Here is a 13,476-nt window from a genome sequence, read left to right as displayed (position 1 = left end):
ACCGGTGCTGTTGGAGGTTTGATGTCCTGGCACAGCTCACGCGAAAGCTTGGTATTTGTCAACAAGCTGTTTTGCTGTACTTGAAAGAGAATAAACTGTGTTGACTTTGGGAGAACCTGGCAAAATAGCACGGTTTTATTATTGTGGCTGTGATGAACAGTTATTGCAGTGGTGGAAGATCTGTAATGGCTACCTTAATAGCATATGGTGCTATTGATATCATACCAAATTTCATGTTTTTTCAAATTTGAAAAAAAAAAAGGCAAATCCAAATTCAAAAGCATAATCATCAAATGAGCAAAATATTAATAAGTTATACCAAAGTTAGTTTTTCGTTGGCTTTAAAACTCAGTTATTCCTAAAGCATAGAGATTTTAATGCAAAGGGTTTTCTTTCATAGTTTTGGGTTGGTTTTTTTTTTTTTTAACAGCTAGTAATTGGACAAAAATTTTTGTAAGTAATATATAAAATTTTTCACTAGCTACTTCTGTTGCTATATTGTTAACATCTTATTTATTTAACAGAGAAACCTCACTGAATATTTTGTTGCTGTGGATGTGAACAACATGCTGCAACTTTATGCCAGTATGTTGCATGAGAGACGAATCATTATTACCTCTAGCAAACTAAGCACTGTAAGTACTTCACACATCTCCTTTTAAGTAGAATATATTGAACATTTCACAAAATGACCTGCAGACCTTTGTGGTTTTAGATATGTTCCATGTGTACTTATAAGACAATATCTGCATACTTTTCTGATATATGGTTTTAGTCTGGCTCTTGAAGTACAAAAGTCTGATTTATATAAGACCTACTCAGATACATTAAGTCAGGTTAATTATTTTTCTTATCAGGAGATGAGAGTTCTTTAACTCTCCTGAGTTCATTTCTCTGCCTTCTATAACCTAAAAAGAATTCTTAAGGGCTATTATAAGATCTTTATTATTCACTTGTGGCTTATTCCGTTGGAGCTACTTGAAAGAAATCAAGGGTCCATAATAATAGCTGCTATCCTAACCTGGTAATAGGTAGATTCATCTTTGTCAGAGTGGTTTGGGAGTGCCTACTGTAATAGCTGTGATTTGGAGCAGCTCTTCAGACTGATAATAACGTACAACTCAAAATAGCTTTTTTTTTTTTTATTAAAGGTTTTAGGCTACTGCCCACATTAAAATGTTTTGGTTTTTTTTTTCCTTGCCTTTAGGCCTGCTTTCACTGCTTAATAAAAGAATGTTGTGTTTCATTTTGAAAGTATACCTAAATATTCAGATGTTATTTTGTTTTACTCTACACAGAATCTTATGAGTTTTGAAAATATCCTATTTTTTAAAATATTCCCAAGATTAATTTTTCAGTAGTGCAAGGCTGGTACTTTATAACCAACTTTCATCATAGAATATATTTGTTATGCAGAATATTTAGCCTGTTAAGCACAGTTATTGAAAGAACCTTTATTTTTTCCAATGATACTGCATAAAAAAAATTGTTTAATTTGATTTCTATGGTAGAAAATCAACTTCATATTCCTGGACACAGCTAATTGTACTACCAAATAAATGAGCAGCTATTTTCGACATGTAGGTAACGTGGTTGGATATAGTACTAAAAATTAATATTTTCAAAGACTTGCAGGTGCCAATTTCCAGTATTTAACATGTGCATGTAAGGACTCAGAATTTTTTCTGAGTCAAAAGTAAATTGAAGGTAGAGAAGATTCAGAATCGCAATAAAAGGCTGACAGGTTTTACAGTTCTAGGTGATATTAGCAATTATATAACTGTCATCTTTTTTTTTTATTTTTTTTTTATTTTATTTTTTAAACACCGCAGTTTGGGGTCCCTGAATCTGCAGTCACTGTTGCAGTTAGGGAAATGCATAAAGACAGCTCTTTACCACTTTACCAGTTTGCAGAATATGGAGCTAAGTAAGTCCATGATGATTGAAAGTAAAGGAAACATGGAGTCATATAAGCAAAGGCCATGTGGTCAACTGAAAACCAGAAAAACAAATTGTGAATGGTTATAAGCAATCTTCAAATTACTAGTCTATGCTACATTTTGTAACCACCAAGATTTTAATTTATCTTAGGAAATTTCCATATTCTATCATGCTTTTTTCTTCCCCCTGCTCCTGAAATGGCTATGGTCTTACAACACAGTAATAAGACTATCCAAATGGGTGAAGAGAATTTGAAGGAAAAGCCCTCTTAAAGAACCTGGCTTAGTGGAAGTTCATGTGAAGTAGCAAAACCATGGAATAAATTTTTTTTAATTTTTTTTTTTTTCAGTTTGCCAGTCTGGGACCCAACAAACAAAAAACCCAAACCAAACTAAAACCAAAACCTCAAAAAAAAAACCCCACCTTAAAAAAAATCTCAGCTCCAGTGATGCCCCAGTCAAACCTCTTTTACTGCTCCAGTAGAGAGGAGATAGGAATGACGATGGCAGCTCTGTGCCTGTGGAAGATTTATTCTGCAGGTGGGCACGTGTCCGTCTGCTTAATACGATTTAGAATTGCACTCAGCTTACATTTGGATCCTCTTAAGACTCATTTTTGTTTGGCTGAACATCTCGGCTGATTTCTGTTGCTATGATATGACAAGAGAAGAGGTATCAGAATCAGACGGTGCTGATCTAGACCACCTTATTTCTATGTTCCAATTCCAAGCTCTTTGAAAGTTGTTGCAGAACAACTGATGTATTATTGCTGGTTGTGGGAAACTTTAACTGTGTTCAAAATTCAGCTGTTTATTCCAAACCTTTTCATGAAGTAGTAGTCATCTTGATGATGTCCTCACTTGAAAATAATTTATATCACTCTACTGGACAAGGATAGGTAGCAATAGCAGACATTTGTATTGGCATTTGGATGTCCTGAAGAATCTCCTTCCCCAGGCTGTGAATGTAAATAATAGATTGCAGGTTAAGTCCAGAAAGTTAGAACTTCAGTTTCACATTGAGTTATTTTTTTGTGTACAGAACACAGCAGACTGGTACTTTGTGTTGCAAAGGGCATGTTTTAATATTCCTAAATCACAGCTTGATACTTGAAAAGACTATTTGTTCAAAAACAGTGCTATCAAGTACAACTTTCTGTTGAGGGAGTTGTGCCTTATCTTTGGGGTTAACTGAATATCAAGTGTTTATGTCAGTTCATGAAGACTGGGTTGTGATGTCACCTTCAAGTTATCAGCTCTGTTTCGGTTCACTATCTCAGGGCAGTGACTGATAACAAAAGGCATAATTCAAGGCCTTGCTCACTTTCTCCTCACCCTTCTTGTATGGGGTCAGGAGTGGAAAACTACACTTATGTACAGGAATTCTTTGTCTAGCATTTATGCCCTATAAATTTCATGCTTTCATTGTACTCAAGTAAAGGATCAGTCCTATGGAAAAGGCGGGAGGGGGAGGTAATCATGCTGTATTTAAAAAGAAGGTTTACTTTGGAGGGAAAAATAGAAAGACAAAACAGGTTTTTCTATTTTAAGTTGTTGAGTAGAGTTTTTTTAATTAAAAAAAAAAAAAAAGATAAGTACCATTTTATCCTGAGGGTGTGTTTCAATTATCAGCTTACATTTTATTTCCATCAAGCAGGTTTTTTTTATATGCATCTTCTGATTTTTGCAGTTGTTATGTACTTTTTGCATCTTTCTTTAAATTGATTTTCTGTGTTTTTACCTCCTTTAAAAGCTCCTATGGTGGAGATCTTTGCCTACTTGCCCTACCAATTGCTACCAAGATGTATGTGGAAACTTCCCACCGTTCCCTTCTGTTGTAGCTTCTGGGTCATTCTTTGCCCTAACTGCTGATTCTTTTATTAGCTTGACTTTCCAACCACTTTAATAATGTGATTATCGCCAACCTCACAGCTTGCTTCAGGCTTAGTGTTAGTGTGAGATGGATTCAGCTAGCCTGAGGATTATGCTCTGTAAGATCTGTAGCAAAAATTGCCATCTCTGGCTTTTGAACAGTAAACTCTGAAAAAGAAACAAATTATATGGCTTTGGATTAAATGAAAGAATGAATGAAACAAAGGAATTAATCTATTCACAGAGGTGGGTGTTAGTTGTTTCGGTTTAGCTGTAAAAGGAGACCTTTCCTAAATGCCATGCTGTATGTTCTCCCACAGCACCATTTTCTCACACGTCACTGCATCTGCATGTATTCTTATTAGTTGCATGGAGCTGTATGAGTTTCAGTACAAATAATTTTTTAATTCAGTCTTTCTATAAATTATTAAAGTGCTGGGGATGGCTTTTCCAGGAAGGCTGCACTACAGCATTGATTTTATGCATGCTGGAGGCAGGCCCTAGATGTTTCGGCCCCAAGTGCACCTGCTGTGGTAGTCTACCAGAACATCATACCACACTCTCATGTATTCAAAGCAAAGGAATAAATCATGATTTTACAACAGTGCATCAGTTGACTTATTGCTGTTTTGTGACCGGAGGTAGGAAGGATTGCTGTTTAAAGCCATGTCATCGGTTCTCAAGTCACTCAAGCATGAAAGCTTGTCATATGCCTCTGTAATTGTACCTCACCAGTCTTTCCCTAACTAGTCAGCTGGGGCTGTGCGTTTTGTCTCAAACACCCGGCTGGCCAGTGTCTGACAGGAGCTTTCTCATCATCCTGTCAGTAATATGCTAACTAGAGTGTATCTTCTGCGGCCTACACTGGCAGGTGGAAAGGATGCTACACTTTAAAGCAAATGTCTAAACGTTATCTCCATTTTGACCAGTATTTGTTTCAGGTAATACAAGTCTGCTGTGTCTGAGCATGATTACAAAGTTCTGCTTTGCACTGGCTGTAGGTTTCTTCGGTGATCCCTATAAAAACAAATGTATGCGTCAATAAAAGATACAGATTTTAATTTATTTTCTTTTTGTGGTGAAAGAGCACTGAATATAAATTTACATACAAACATGCATTTGTGGAATCACTTTTACTGTTGCTTATATGCAAAGAGAGCTTTCTGCAGGTGCCCTCGGTTGCCACAGTGTGTTGGACTGAGTGGTGGCTTCGTGATCCTTGCCTCGTTACTCTTGTTCAGGGATCGCACTATCCACGGTTGCTCAGGCACTGGGAAGATGCAAAGGCTCCTCAGAGAACCTCATACCAGCCATTAGAGAAAGCGAAACACCCTTTACTTTAAGACATGCTGTCTTTGTGAATCACTTCACTCTTCCTGCATCCAGCCCTAAATCTAAGATTCTTGAGTTTATTCCACAATCCACGTGTCCCAAGGCAGTAATATTGTCAACTGAATCAGAAAACAGCTGTGGTAGTTGTCCGTTTCTCTCCCTTCACTTAGATCTCTCTGCAGGTTACATGTTGGAGATTCATGCATCTGGTTAAAAAAAACTACCAAGCAGCACTTCGTGACTAGGCCAGATCCCTGGCATGTGGTTTTGGAGCATGGTGCTCATTAGGGTGAAGCCTGGAAAGACAGAAAGCTCCACTTTCATATTTTTACATTTCTGAGTTCAAAGCTGGCTCTTTATGGAGCTACTTCTCTGGTACAAACTAGGTGGCTTCGTGATCCTTGCCTCGTTACTCTTGTTCAGGGATCGCACTATCCACGGTTGCTCAGGCACTGGGAAGATGCAAAGGCTCCTCAGAAAACCTCATACCAGCCACTAGAGAAAGCGAAACACCCCTTACTTTAAGACATGCTGTCTTTGTGAATCACTTCACTCTTCCTGCATCCAGCCCTAAATCTAAGATTCTTGAGTTTATTCCACAATCCACGTGTCCCAAGGCAGTAATATTGTCAACTGAATCAGAAAACAGCTGTGGTAGTTGTCCGTTTCTCTGGCAGTAATATTGTCAACTGAATCAGAAAACGACTGTGGTAGTTGTCCATTTCTTTCCCCTTCACTTAGATCTCTCTGCAGGTTACATGTTGGAGATTCATGCATCTGGTTAAAAAAAACTACCAAGCAGCACTTCGTGACTAGGCCAGATCCCTGGCATGTGGTTTTGGAGCATGGTGCTCATTAGGGTGAAGCCTGGAAAGACAGAAAGCTCCACTTTCATATTTTTACATTTCTGAGTTCAAAGCTGGCTGTTTATGGAGCTGCTTCTCTGGCACAAACTGAAGATCCAAGGCAGTGGAACAATTGGCTCTATACATGCCTTCCATGTTAAGAAAGTAGTGGCATTGGGAGCTGTCATAGAGCTTAGTGATGTCCTCACATTGCCTCATGCTAGGGCAATGCTCCCAGTTCCGATTAAATGAGCTGTAGCACCTAATGTATTTTAATTGTGCACTGTAGTGCAATCACAATTTGATCTGAAAATGTATTAATGAAATGACAATTTCATTGTAAATAATACTGTTCCAATAATTTAAAAAAAATATAGATTTAAAATGTAATTTGTATCTCAAATTTCTCTGACATAGTACATATTTGCCTACTTGCCCTACCAATTGCTACCAAGATGTATGTGGAAACTTCCCACCGTTCCCTTCTGTTGTAGCTTCTGGGTCATTATTTGCCCTAACTGCTGATTCTTTTATTAGCTTGACTTTCCAACCACTTTAATAATGTGATTATCGCCAACCTCACAGCTTGCTTCAGGCTTAGTGTTAGTGTGAGATGGATTCAGCTAGCCTGAGGATTATGCTCTGTAAGATCTGTAGCAAAAATTGCCATCTCTGGCTTTTGAACAGTAAACTCTGAAAAAGAAACAAATTATATGGCTTTGGATTAAATGAAAGAATGAATGAAACAAAGGAATTAATCTATTCACAGAGGTGGGTGTTAGTTGTTTCGGTTTAGCTGTAAAAGGAGACCTTTCCTAAATGCCATGCTGTATGTTCTCCCACAGCACCATTTTCTCACACGTCACTGCATCTGCATGTATTCTTATTAGTTGCATGGAGCTGTATGAGTTTCAGTACAAATAATTTTTTAATTCAGTCTTTCTATAAATTATTAAAGTGCTGGGGATGGCTTTTCCAGGAAGGCTGCACTACAGCATTGATTTTATGCATGCTGGAGGCAGACCCTAGATGTTTCGGCCCCAAGTGCACCTGCTGTGGTAGTCTACCAGAACATCATACCACACTCTCATGTATTCAAAGCAAAGGAATAAATCATGATTTTACAACAGTGCATCAGTTGACTTATTGCTGTTTTGTGACCGGAGGTAGGAAGGATTGCTGTTTAAAGCCATGTCATCGGTTCTCAAGTCACTCAAGCATGAAAGCTTGTCATATGCCTCTGTAATTGTACCTCACCAGTCTTTCCCTAACTAGTCAGCTGGGGCTGTGCGTTTTGTCTCAAACACCCGGCTGGCCAGTGTCTGACAGGAGCTTTCTCATCATCCTGTCAGTAATATGCTAACTAGAGTGTATCTTCTGCGGCCTACACTGGCAGGTGGAAAGGATGCTACACTTTAAGCAAATGTCTAAACGTTATCTCCATTTTGACCAGTATTTGTTTCAGGTAATACAAGTCTGCTGTGTCTGAGCATGATTACAAAGTTCTGCTTTGCACTGGCTGTAGGTTTCTTCGGTGATCCCTATAAAAACAAATGTATGCGTCAATAAAAGATACAGATTTTAATTTATTTTCTTTTTGTGGTGAAAGAGCACTGAATATAAATTTACATACAAACATGCATTTGTGGAATCACTTTTACTGTTGCTTATATGCAAAGAGAGCTTTCTGCAGGTGCCCTCGGTCGCCACATTGTGTTGGACTGAGTGGTGGCTTCGTGATCCTTGCCTCGTTACTCTTGTTCAGGGATCGCACTATCCACGGTTGCTCAGGCACTGGGAAGATGCAAAGGCTCCTCAGAAAACCTCATACCAGCCACTAGAGAAAGCGAAACACCCCTTACTTTAAGACATGCTGTCTTTGTGAATCACTTCACTCTTCCTGCATCCAGCCCTAAATCTAAGATTCTTGAGTTTATTCCACAATCCACGTGTCCCAAGGCAGTAATATTGTCAACTGAATCAGAAAACAGCTGTGGTAGTTGTCCGTTTCTCTCCCTTCACTTAGATCTCTCTGCAGGTTACATGTTGGAGATTCATGCATCTGGTTAAAAAAAACTACCAAGCAGCACTTCGTGACTAGGCCAGATCCCTGGCATGTGGTTTTGGAGCATGGTGCTCATTAGGGTGAAGCCTGGAAAGACAGAAAGCTCCACTTTCATATTTTTACATTTCTGAGTTCAAAGCTGGCTGTTTATGGAGCTGCTTCTCTGGCACAAACTGAAGATCCAAGGCAGTGGAACAATTGGCTCTATACATGCCTTCCATGTTAAGAAAGTAGTGGCATTGGGAGCTGTCATAGAGCTTAGTGATGTCCTCACATTGCCTCATGCTAGGGCAATGCTCCCAGTTCCGATTAAATGAGCTGTAGCACCTAATGTATTTTAATTGTGCACTGTAGTGCAATCACAATTTGATCTGAAAATGTATTAATGAAATGACAATTTCATTGTAAATAATACTGTTCCAATAATTTAAAAAAAATATAGATTTAAAATGTAATTTGTATCTCAAATTTCTCTGACATAGTACATAGTGGACAGAAATGTGCTAAATGGGCTAAATGGGCTAAAATTAGTTCTTGGAAAACAGGAAATGGATAGGAATTTATCATTAACTTGCAAGGCAGAACAGATATTCCGCTGACACTCACTGAGCTCCCAGAAGCATAATTAGATTTCATTTTGGAATATTAGGTCAATTAGACAGTTTGGTCTGGGAGGAGACGAGGAGTGATGGTTAATAATTTTTTTATATAATTCAGGTATAAGCGGTCTAAGACAAACTGGGCAGAGGTGCTGCAGGTGAGTGCAGTTAAGGTCCCATGGGGACACCTGTAAGGAGTGTACTTCTAGCAATGAAGCTGTGGGATGTCAATATGGAATCAAAATGCGGTTAGGATGTATAGCCAGACCTGGAAAGTTTTCCCAGTCTTGAAATTTACAATAGTTTTCCCGTTGCCACAGCATAATATTAAGAGAAATAATTGTGAAAGAATTTGTGAAAAGAAATTTAAATGTGCGGTCAGCAAATGATGAAAATTCTTTTTCTTATAATGAGAGGGAGGAGAAAAAAACAATAAAAAGTTGCAGATTGCTATAACCTGCCATCTATTTAAGACATCAAGAGCTGTATCACTGGGTTTCATTTAAAAAAAAATAAAATCCCAAACCCCAAACAAACAAATAAAAGAAAAACCACACTGTGAAAGAAAAGCATGTAGACAGAAAGACAAATCTACAAATTCATTTCAAAATTAATTTTTTCACTTATTAGCACTTTAAGGAAAAAGAACGAATCCAAGATGAAGATAACCTGGGGCAAAAGTTGTTTCTTTTTTCAATTCTTATAATGTTTGGCAATTCAGTAACAACTGCTGGAACAAAACGCTGTGGAGCCAGTGCAGGCGCTGCTGTGGGCATTTGCAATCTAAGGGAAGCCTTTAAGTACTGAGTCCTTTGTGATTGGTCTGTGTGAGAACTGAATATGAAAGAGCCTGTATTCTGTTGTCCAGAACTGTCTCACCCCCACCCCCTAAAAAAAGTACCGCTGAAATCATTGGTGGCTGTGTGAAGGTGAGTTACAGAAAGGTGTGTGAGTGTAATACCAGCTCTCTGTTCTGCTGTGCCATTGTGGCAAGATTTCCACTTTTTCATGCTCACTGCTGCTTTATCACTCTTTTTTTTCCCCCAAATTTGCCAATGACAAGATGAATTATAACATAGTCAGTGGTAATCTCTGCTCGTGCTCACAGTAAATAAGTTGTCTGTCAGCTATTCACAAGGAAGCTATTCCCTGCTGCTTCTTAATTAGTGTATGGCAGAAGAACATACCATGGAGTTACTCTGGGGGAGGAAATTTTAATAAAAATTATTTTCCTGGAAACTTTCCTTTCAGAAGTGAGAAACATTTACAGAACTTCCTTGTTTGGAGAGTAGCTCTTCCTCCATGGAGACAGGTCATAAAATAAAGGAGGAAGGAAAGGGGGAGTCAGGAGATAGTCAGGAAAAGGGACAAAAAGATGTTTATGTTTGTGGTGTTCTGTGTTTTTGTGAGAGAGGAAGACATAAAGAAGTTAAGAAATAAATGAATGTCAATATGAGAATAAATGAATTATCAAGAATGTACAGAGATGAAATGAAAGTAATGAGGAAACTGAAATTATTGAGCAGATGATATAAAGAAGCATAATTAGTTTATTACAGGGCAAACAAATATCGGAAGAGAGACCTGTAACGTGTTAGGGATAAAAGCTGACTACTAACTGACTACTAACAGAAGTTTTATTTTCAGGCTATGAAAAATGCTAAAAATCTTTGTGGGATGAAGAAATTGAGTAGCCGAATCAAGTTATGTGACTCTTTCTATGCCACCCACATCTACTTTGTTATACAGATACCTCAGATTATCTATAAAAGTGCGTGTGGGTCCTTAGTATAGAGACAGTATACCAGTAGTATTCCTTGTTGAGCACTCACCTGTCTACTACCACTTCAATTTTATTTTCTGCTCAGCTGCCATTATTGGGAAACGTGTCACTCCTGGAGCCATAGGCAAGGAACAAACCGTGTCTGCGGTCTTTTCTTTTCCCTTCCAAACTAATGCACAAGAATGATGCCATAATGCTGCTTTGTGAATCAAGAATTGCAAGAAAAGAATGAAATTGATTGCATATGAAGTGCTGTCAAATTCATGAATAACGCTCTTCTCTTCCGTTTCCTTCCCCCAGAAATAATGATAAAGGGAAGCAAATAATACTTAAAACAACCAACAAACAAAAGCCAAAAAAGCCCCACCCCCAAGTCCCCCAAACCCAGAATACAATGTTTTTTATATTAGTGTTTTCTTTTTCACATTTAATTTTCACAATGGAAAAAGTTAAAATTTTCATCTGTGGACTGGAAATATATTTCCCTTCCCTTTTTTTCCCTTCTGTGAGAGAGCAGAGCTGCGGGTCTCGTCTTGCCAATAGGAGGAAAATGCATTATGGCTCATTTAAGGTCCTTCTTTTTCTACTTAAAGATTATGGGGTTGGCAGATGGGAAACGATTAGCCAGGAGCTAAATTAAAGAAATGCATAAGAAGTGGCTTTGGATATCGTGGCTTGTACAGTATATTCTGTTCTCTTTTTTTTTTTTTTTTTTTTATTATTATTATAGCAGTTGTCCAAACATACAATCACATTGTACAATCTGTCTGGAAATTTTAAGTTTTTTTTTTTTTTTTTTTTTTTTTTTTTTTGATAATTTTTCTTTTTTCATCAATGACTTCTGAATTCTCACCAACGCCAGCAGAACGGACTAAGTTTATGATTTACGTTGTTTATTCTTTAGAGCTGGGAAGTGATTTACGCTCTGTTGTAAACTGGCAAAAGCAAGGGCTCCCCTTTCACTTTTGCTCACCAGCAATATTTCCTCACCCATTCAAGAAATGTGTGGGAAGGTAGGTCTTAGCAACTGTTAAACATCTGTTATGGGACTGGAGCCTGATCTAATTCCCAAACAAACATGAGTTAGATATGGATGCCACTCTAACAAAGCTGGAGTCTTAGGAGTTGTAATAATGTAGACAAGAGACTTCCTTTCACCAGCACGACCGTTCTCCTTTCAGGAAGCAGATAGTGATTTCTCAGTAATTCTTGTGAACTGGGGGTATAAGAGTAACAGCAATAAGAGTTAGTCCAGGGTGATTGTAGCTACTGGAATTGTGGTAAAATGGTGACCCATCCCCTGCAATTTATTGCTATAGGTATTAATAAGTAGATGAGATAATGAAACAGAATCTGTGGCATCTTTCAACATATGTGTGGTCAAGGCAGTGGGAGGGAAGCAGCTCTTTGGCCCAATGGGACTGTGAGGGAGGAGGGAGAGCGCACACCAGTACCCATTTCTGGACATGGTGTTGACAGAGATTGACAGTGTTTGAGGGTTTTTCAGGAAACGGTTTTATCACAGTAGTTCTTTACTTGCATACAGTAGATTTTGAAAGGTTGTATGGTATCACAGGTTAATTTTACTTCAGCGTTTTGTCGAACTTCTGTTGCTGTTTTTGGCTTTCTGACAAGATTCTGCTAATCAGTTTTCTTTCTAGTTTGTGCCTTGTGGTGTGTGCAAATCTTGCCACCTATGCTCTGCCTCTCTTTTTACCTTTGATTATAGAAAAGTCTTTGAAGAAATCAATTTATATAGATAGAAAGTAACTGCCAGGTAAGTTTTGTGCAGTATACAGATCAATTATTATAATTATTTTCATGTTGCTCATTGGAATTATGTGAATTATAGATATCAAATAAGCATAACTGGAGTCTGCAGAAGATCTTTCAGCTGAAGTGGTATGGCTTTAGGCATGTTGCAGTGTTTTAGGAAAAACTAAAATTGGAATAAAAAAGGAAAGAAAAAGGGGGCACTCCCATTGAAATCCAAAGTAGAAAGGTTCATTGATAGAAGTGAGCATTGGGGTAGCAGTTACACACATCAGGATTACTGCATCCACATGAGGAAAAGGGAGGAGCTGCAGTCTTCATGTTCCCCGGAGCAGGTAAACCTGCTTTGATCAAGTCTTGAACTAAAACTTTTCCTGACTCTTCCTCTTCAGCAGCACACAGATTTTGAAGACCAGTCTTCCCAAGCGGCTGCTTATTGCCATAAGGTGGAAAGTAACTCATCATTCTCTAGAATTTGTGCATTGTTTCAGCAGGGATTTGGTAGTAAACGATTTACTATCACCCGATAATGAATTTTGCTAACAAACTTTTTAAGGTGGCCTCCCGCTATTTGGAGAGACACTATTATCACCAGGCTTATAGTTCCAGCATCTTCCTTTTTTTTTCAGGAGATAAAGATACAATTATTGTACCAGAATCACTATAAAACTCTGGAGAAAACACCCCATACTTTCCTTACAGGGTGGTGAAAACTTATATGGTGATGCTGGTTGCAGTGTCTTAGAAGAGATCAGAAACAGACGGAAACTTTCAGTTGTACTCAGTAATGTTAGTAAATTCATTGCTGATAGAATGGAACAGGAGACTTCTTTCATGTCCAATGCAAATGTTAGGCATTTCAAATTAAATTTGTTTATTTATGAGAGGGTTGAATGTTGAATTTTTTTGTTAAAAGTTGTTTTTTAACTAGTTCAAGTCAATTGACTCATGTTGCTTATATAATTTAAAACCACATTATTTAGGTCACTTTTAAACCATGATTATGTTTATTTTTTACATGAAAGTTGATTAAACTAGAAGACATTCTTTGAAATGGAGAAAAGCAGTCAAAAAAAAATCAGAATTGTTGTAAGCGGAAATATTAAAAGTTCTGTTCAATATCAACAAATGGGGTTTCAACAGATAAAATCTTTACTTAAAACCAGCCCACCCGTTTTATTATGGATAGAATCACAGCTCTGGTAGGTCTTTTCTAGTCCAGTGGACTGTAGGAGGACGTCTCAACATCATTTGTTGCCTCAAAACAT

The 13,476-nt window shown here is 37.9% G+C and overlaps 1 protein-coding gene across 1 annotated transcript in view; it reads left to right on the top strand.

Moving 5' to 3' along the window:
• DENND1B (DENN/MADD domain containing 1B) overlaps window positions 1-13,476 on the top strand; it is a 168,599-nt gene that overhangs the window by 88,518 nt on the left and 66,605 nt on the right. The window contains exon 10 of the mRNA XM_014943347.1: window positions 525-635. Within this exon, the coding sequence (XP_014798833.1) occupies window positions 525-635 (111 nt within the window). The remainder of the gene's footprint in view (window positions 1-524; window positions 636-13,476) is intronic.

This window comes from Calidris pugnax, unplaced genomic scaffold (genome assembly GCF_001431845.1).
Source record: "Calidris pugnax isolate Ruff unplaced genomic scaffold, ASM143184v1 scaffold63, whole genome shotgun sequence".
NCBI lineage: Eukaryota > Metazoa > Chordata > Aves > Charadriiformes > Scolopacidae > Calidris > Calidris pugnax.
This window is presented reverse-complemented; position numbering and strand designations above follow the sequence as displayed.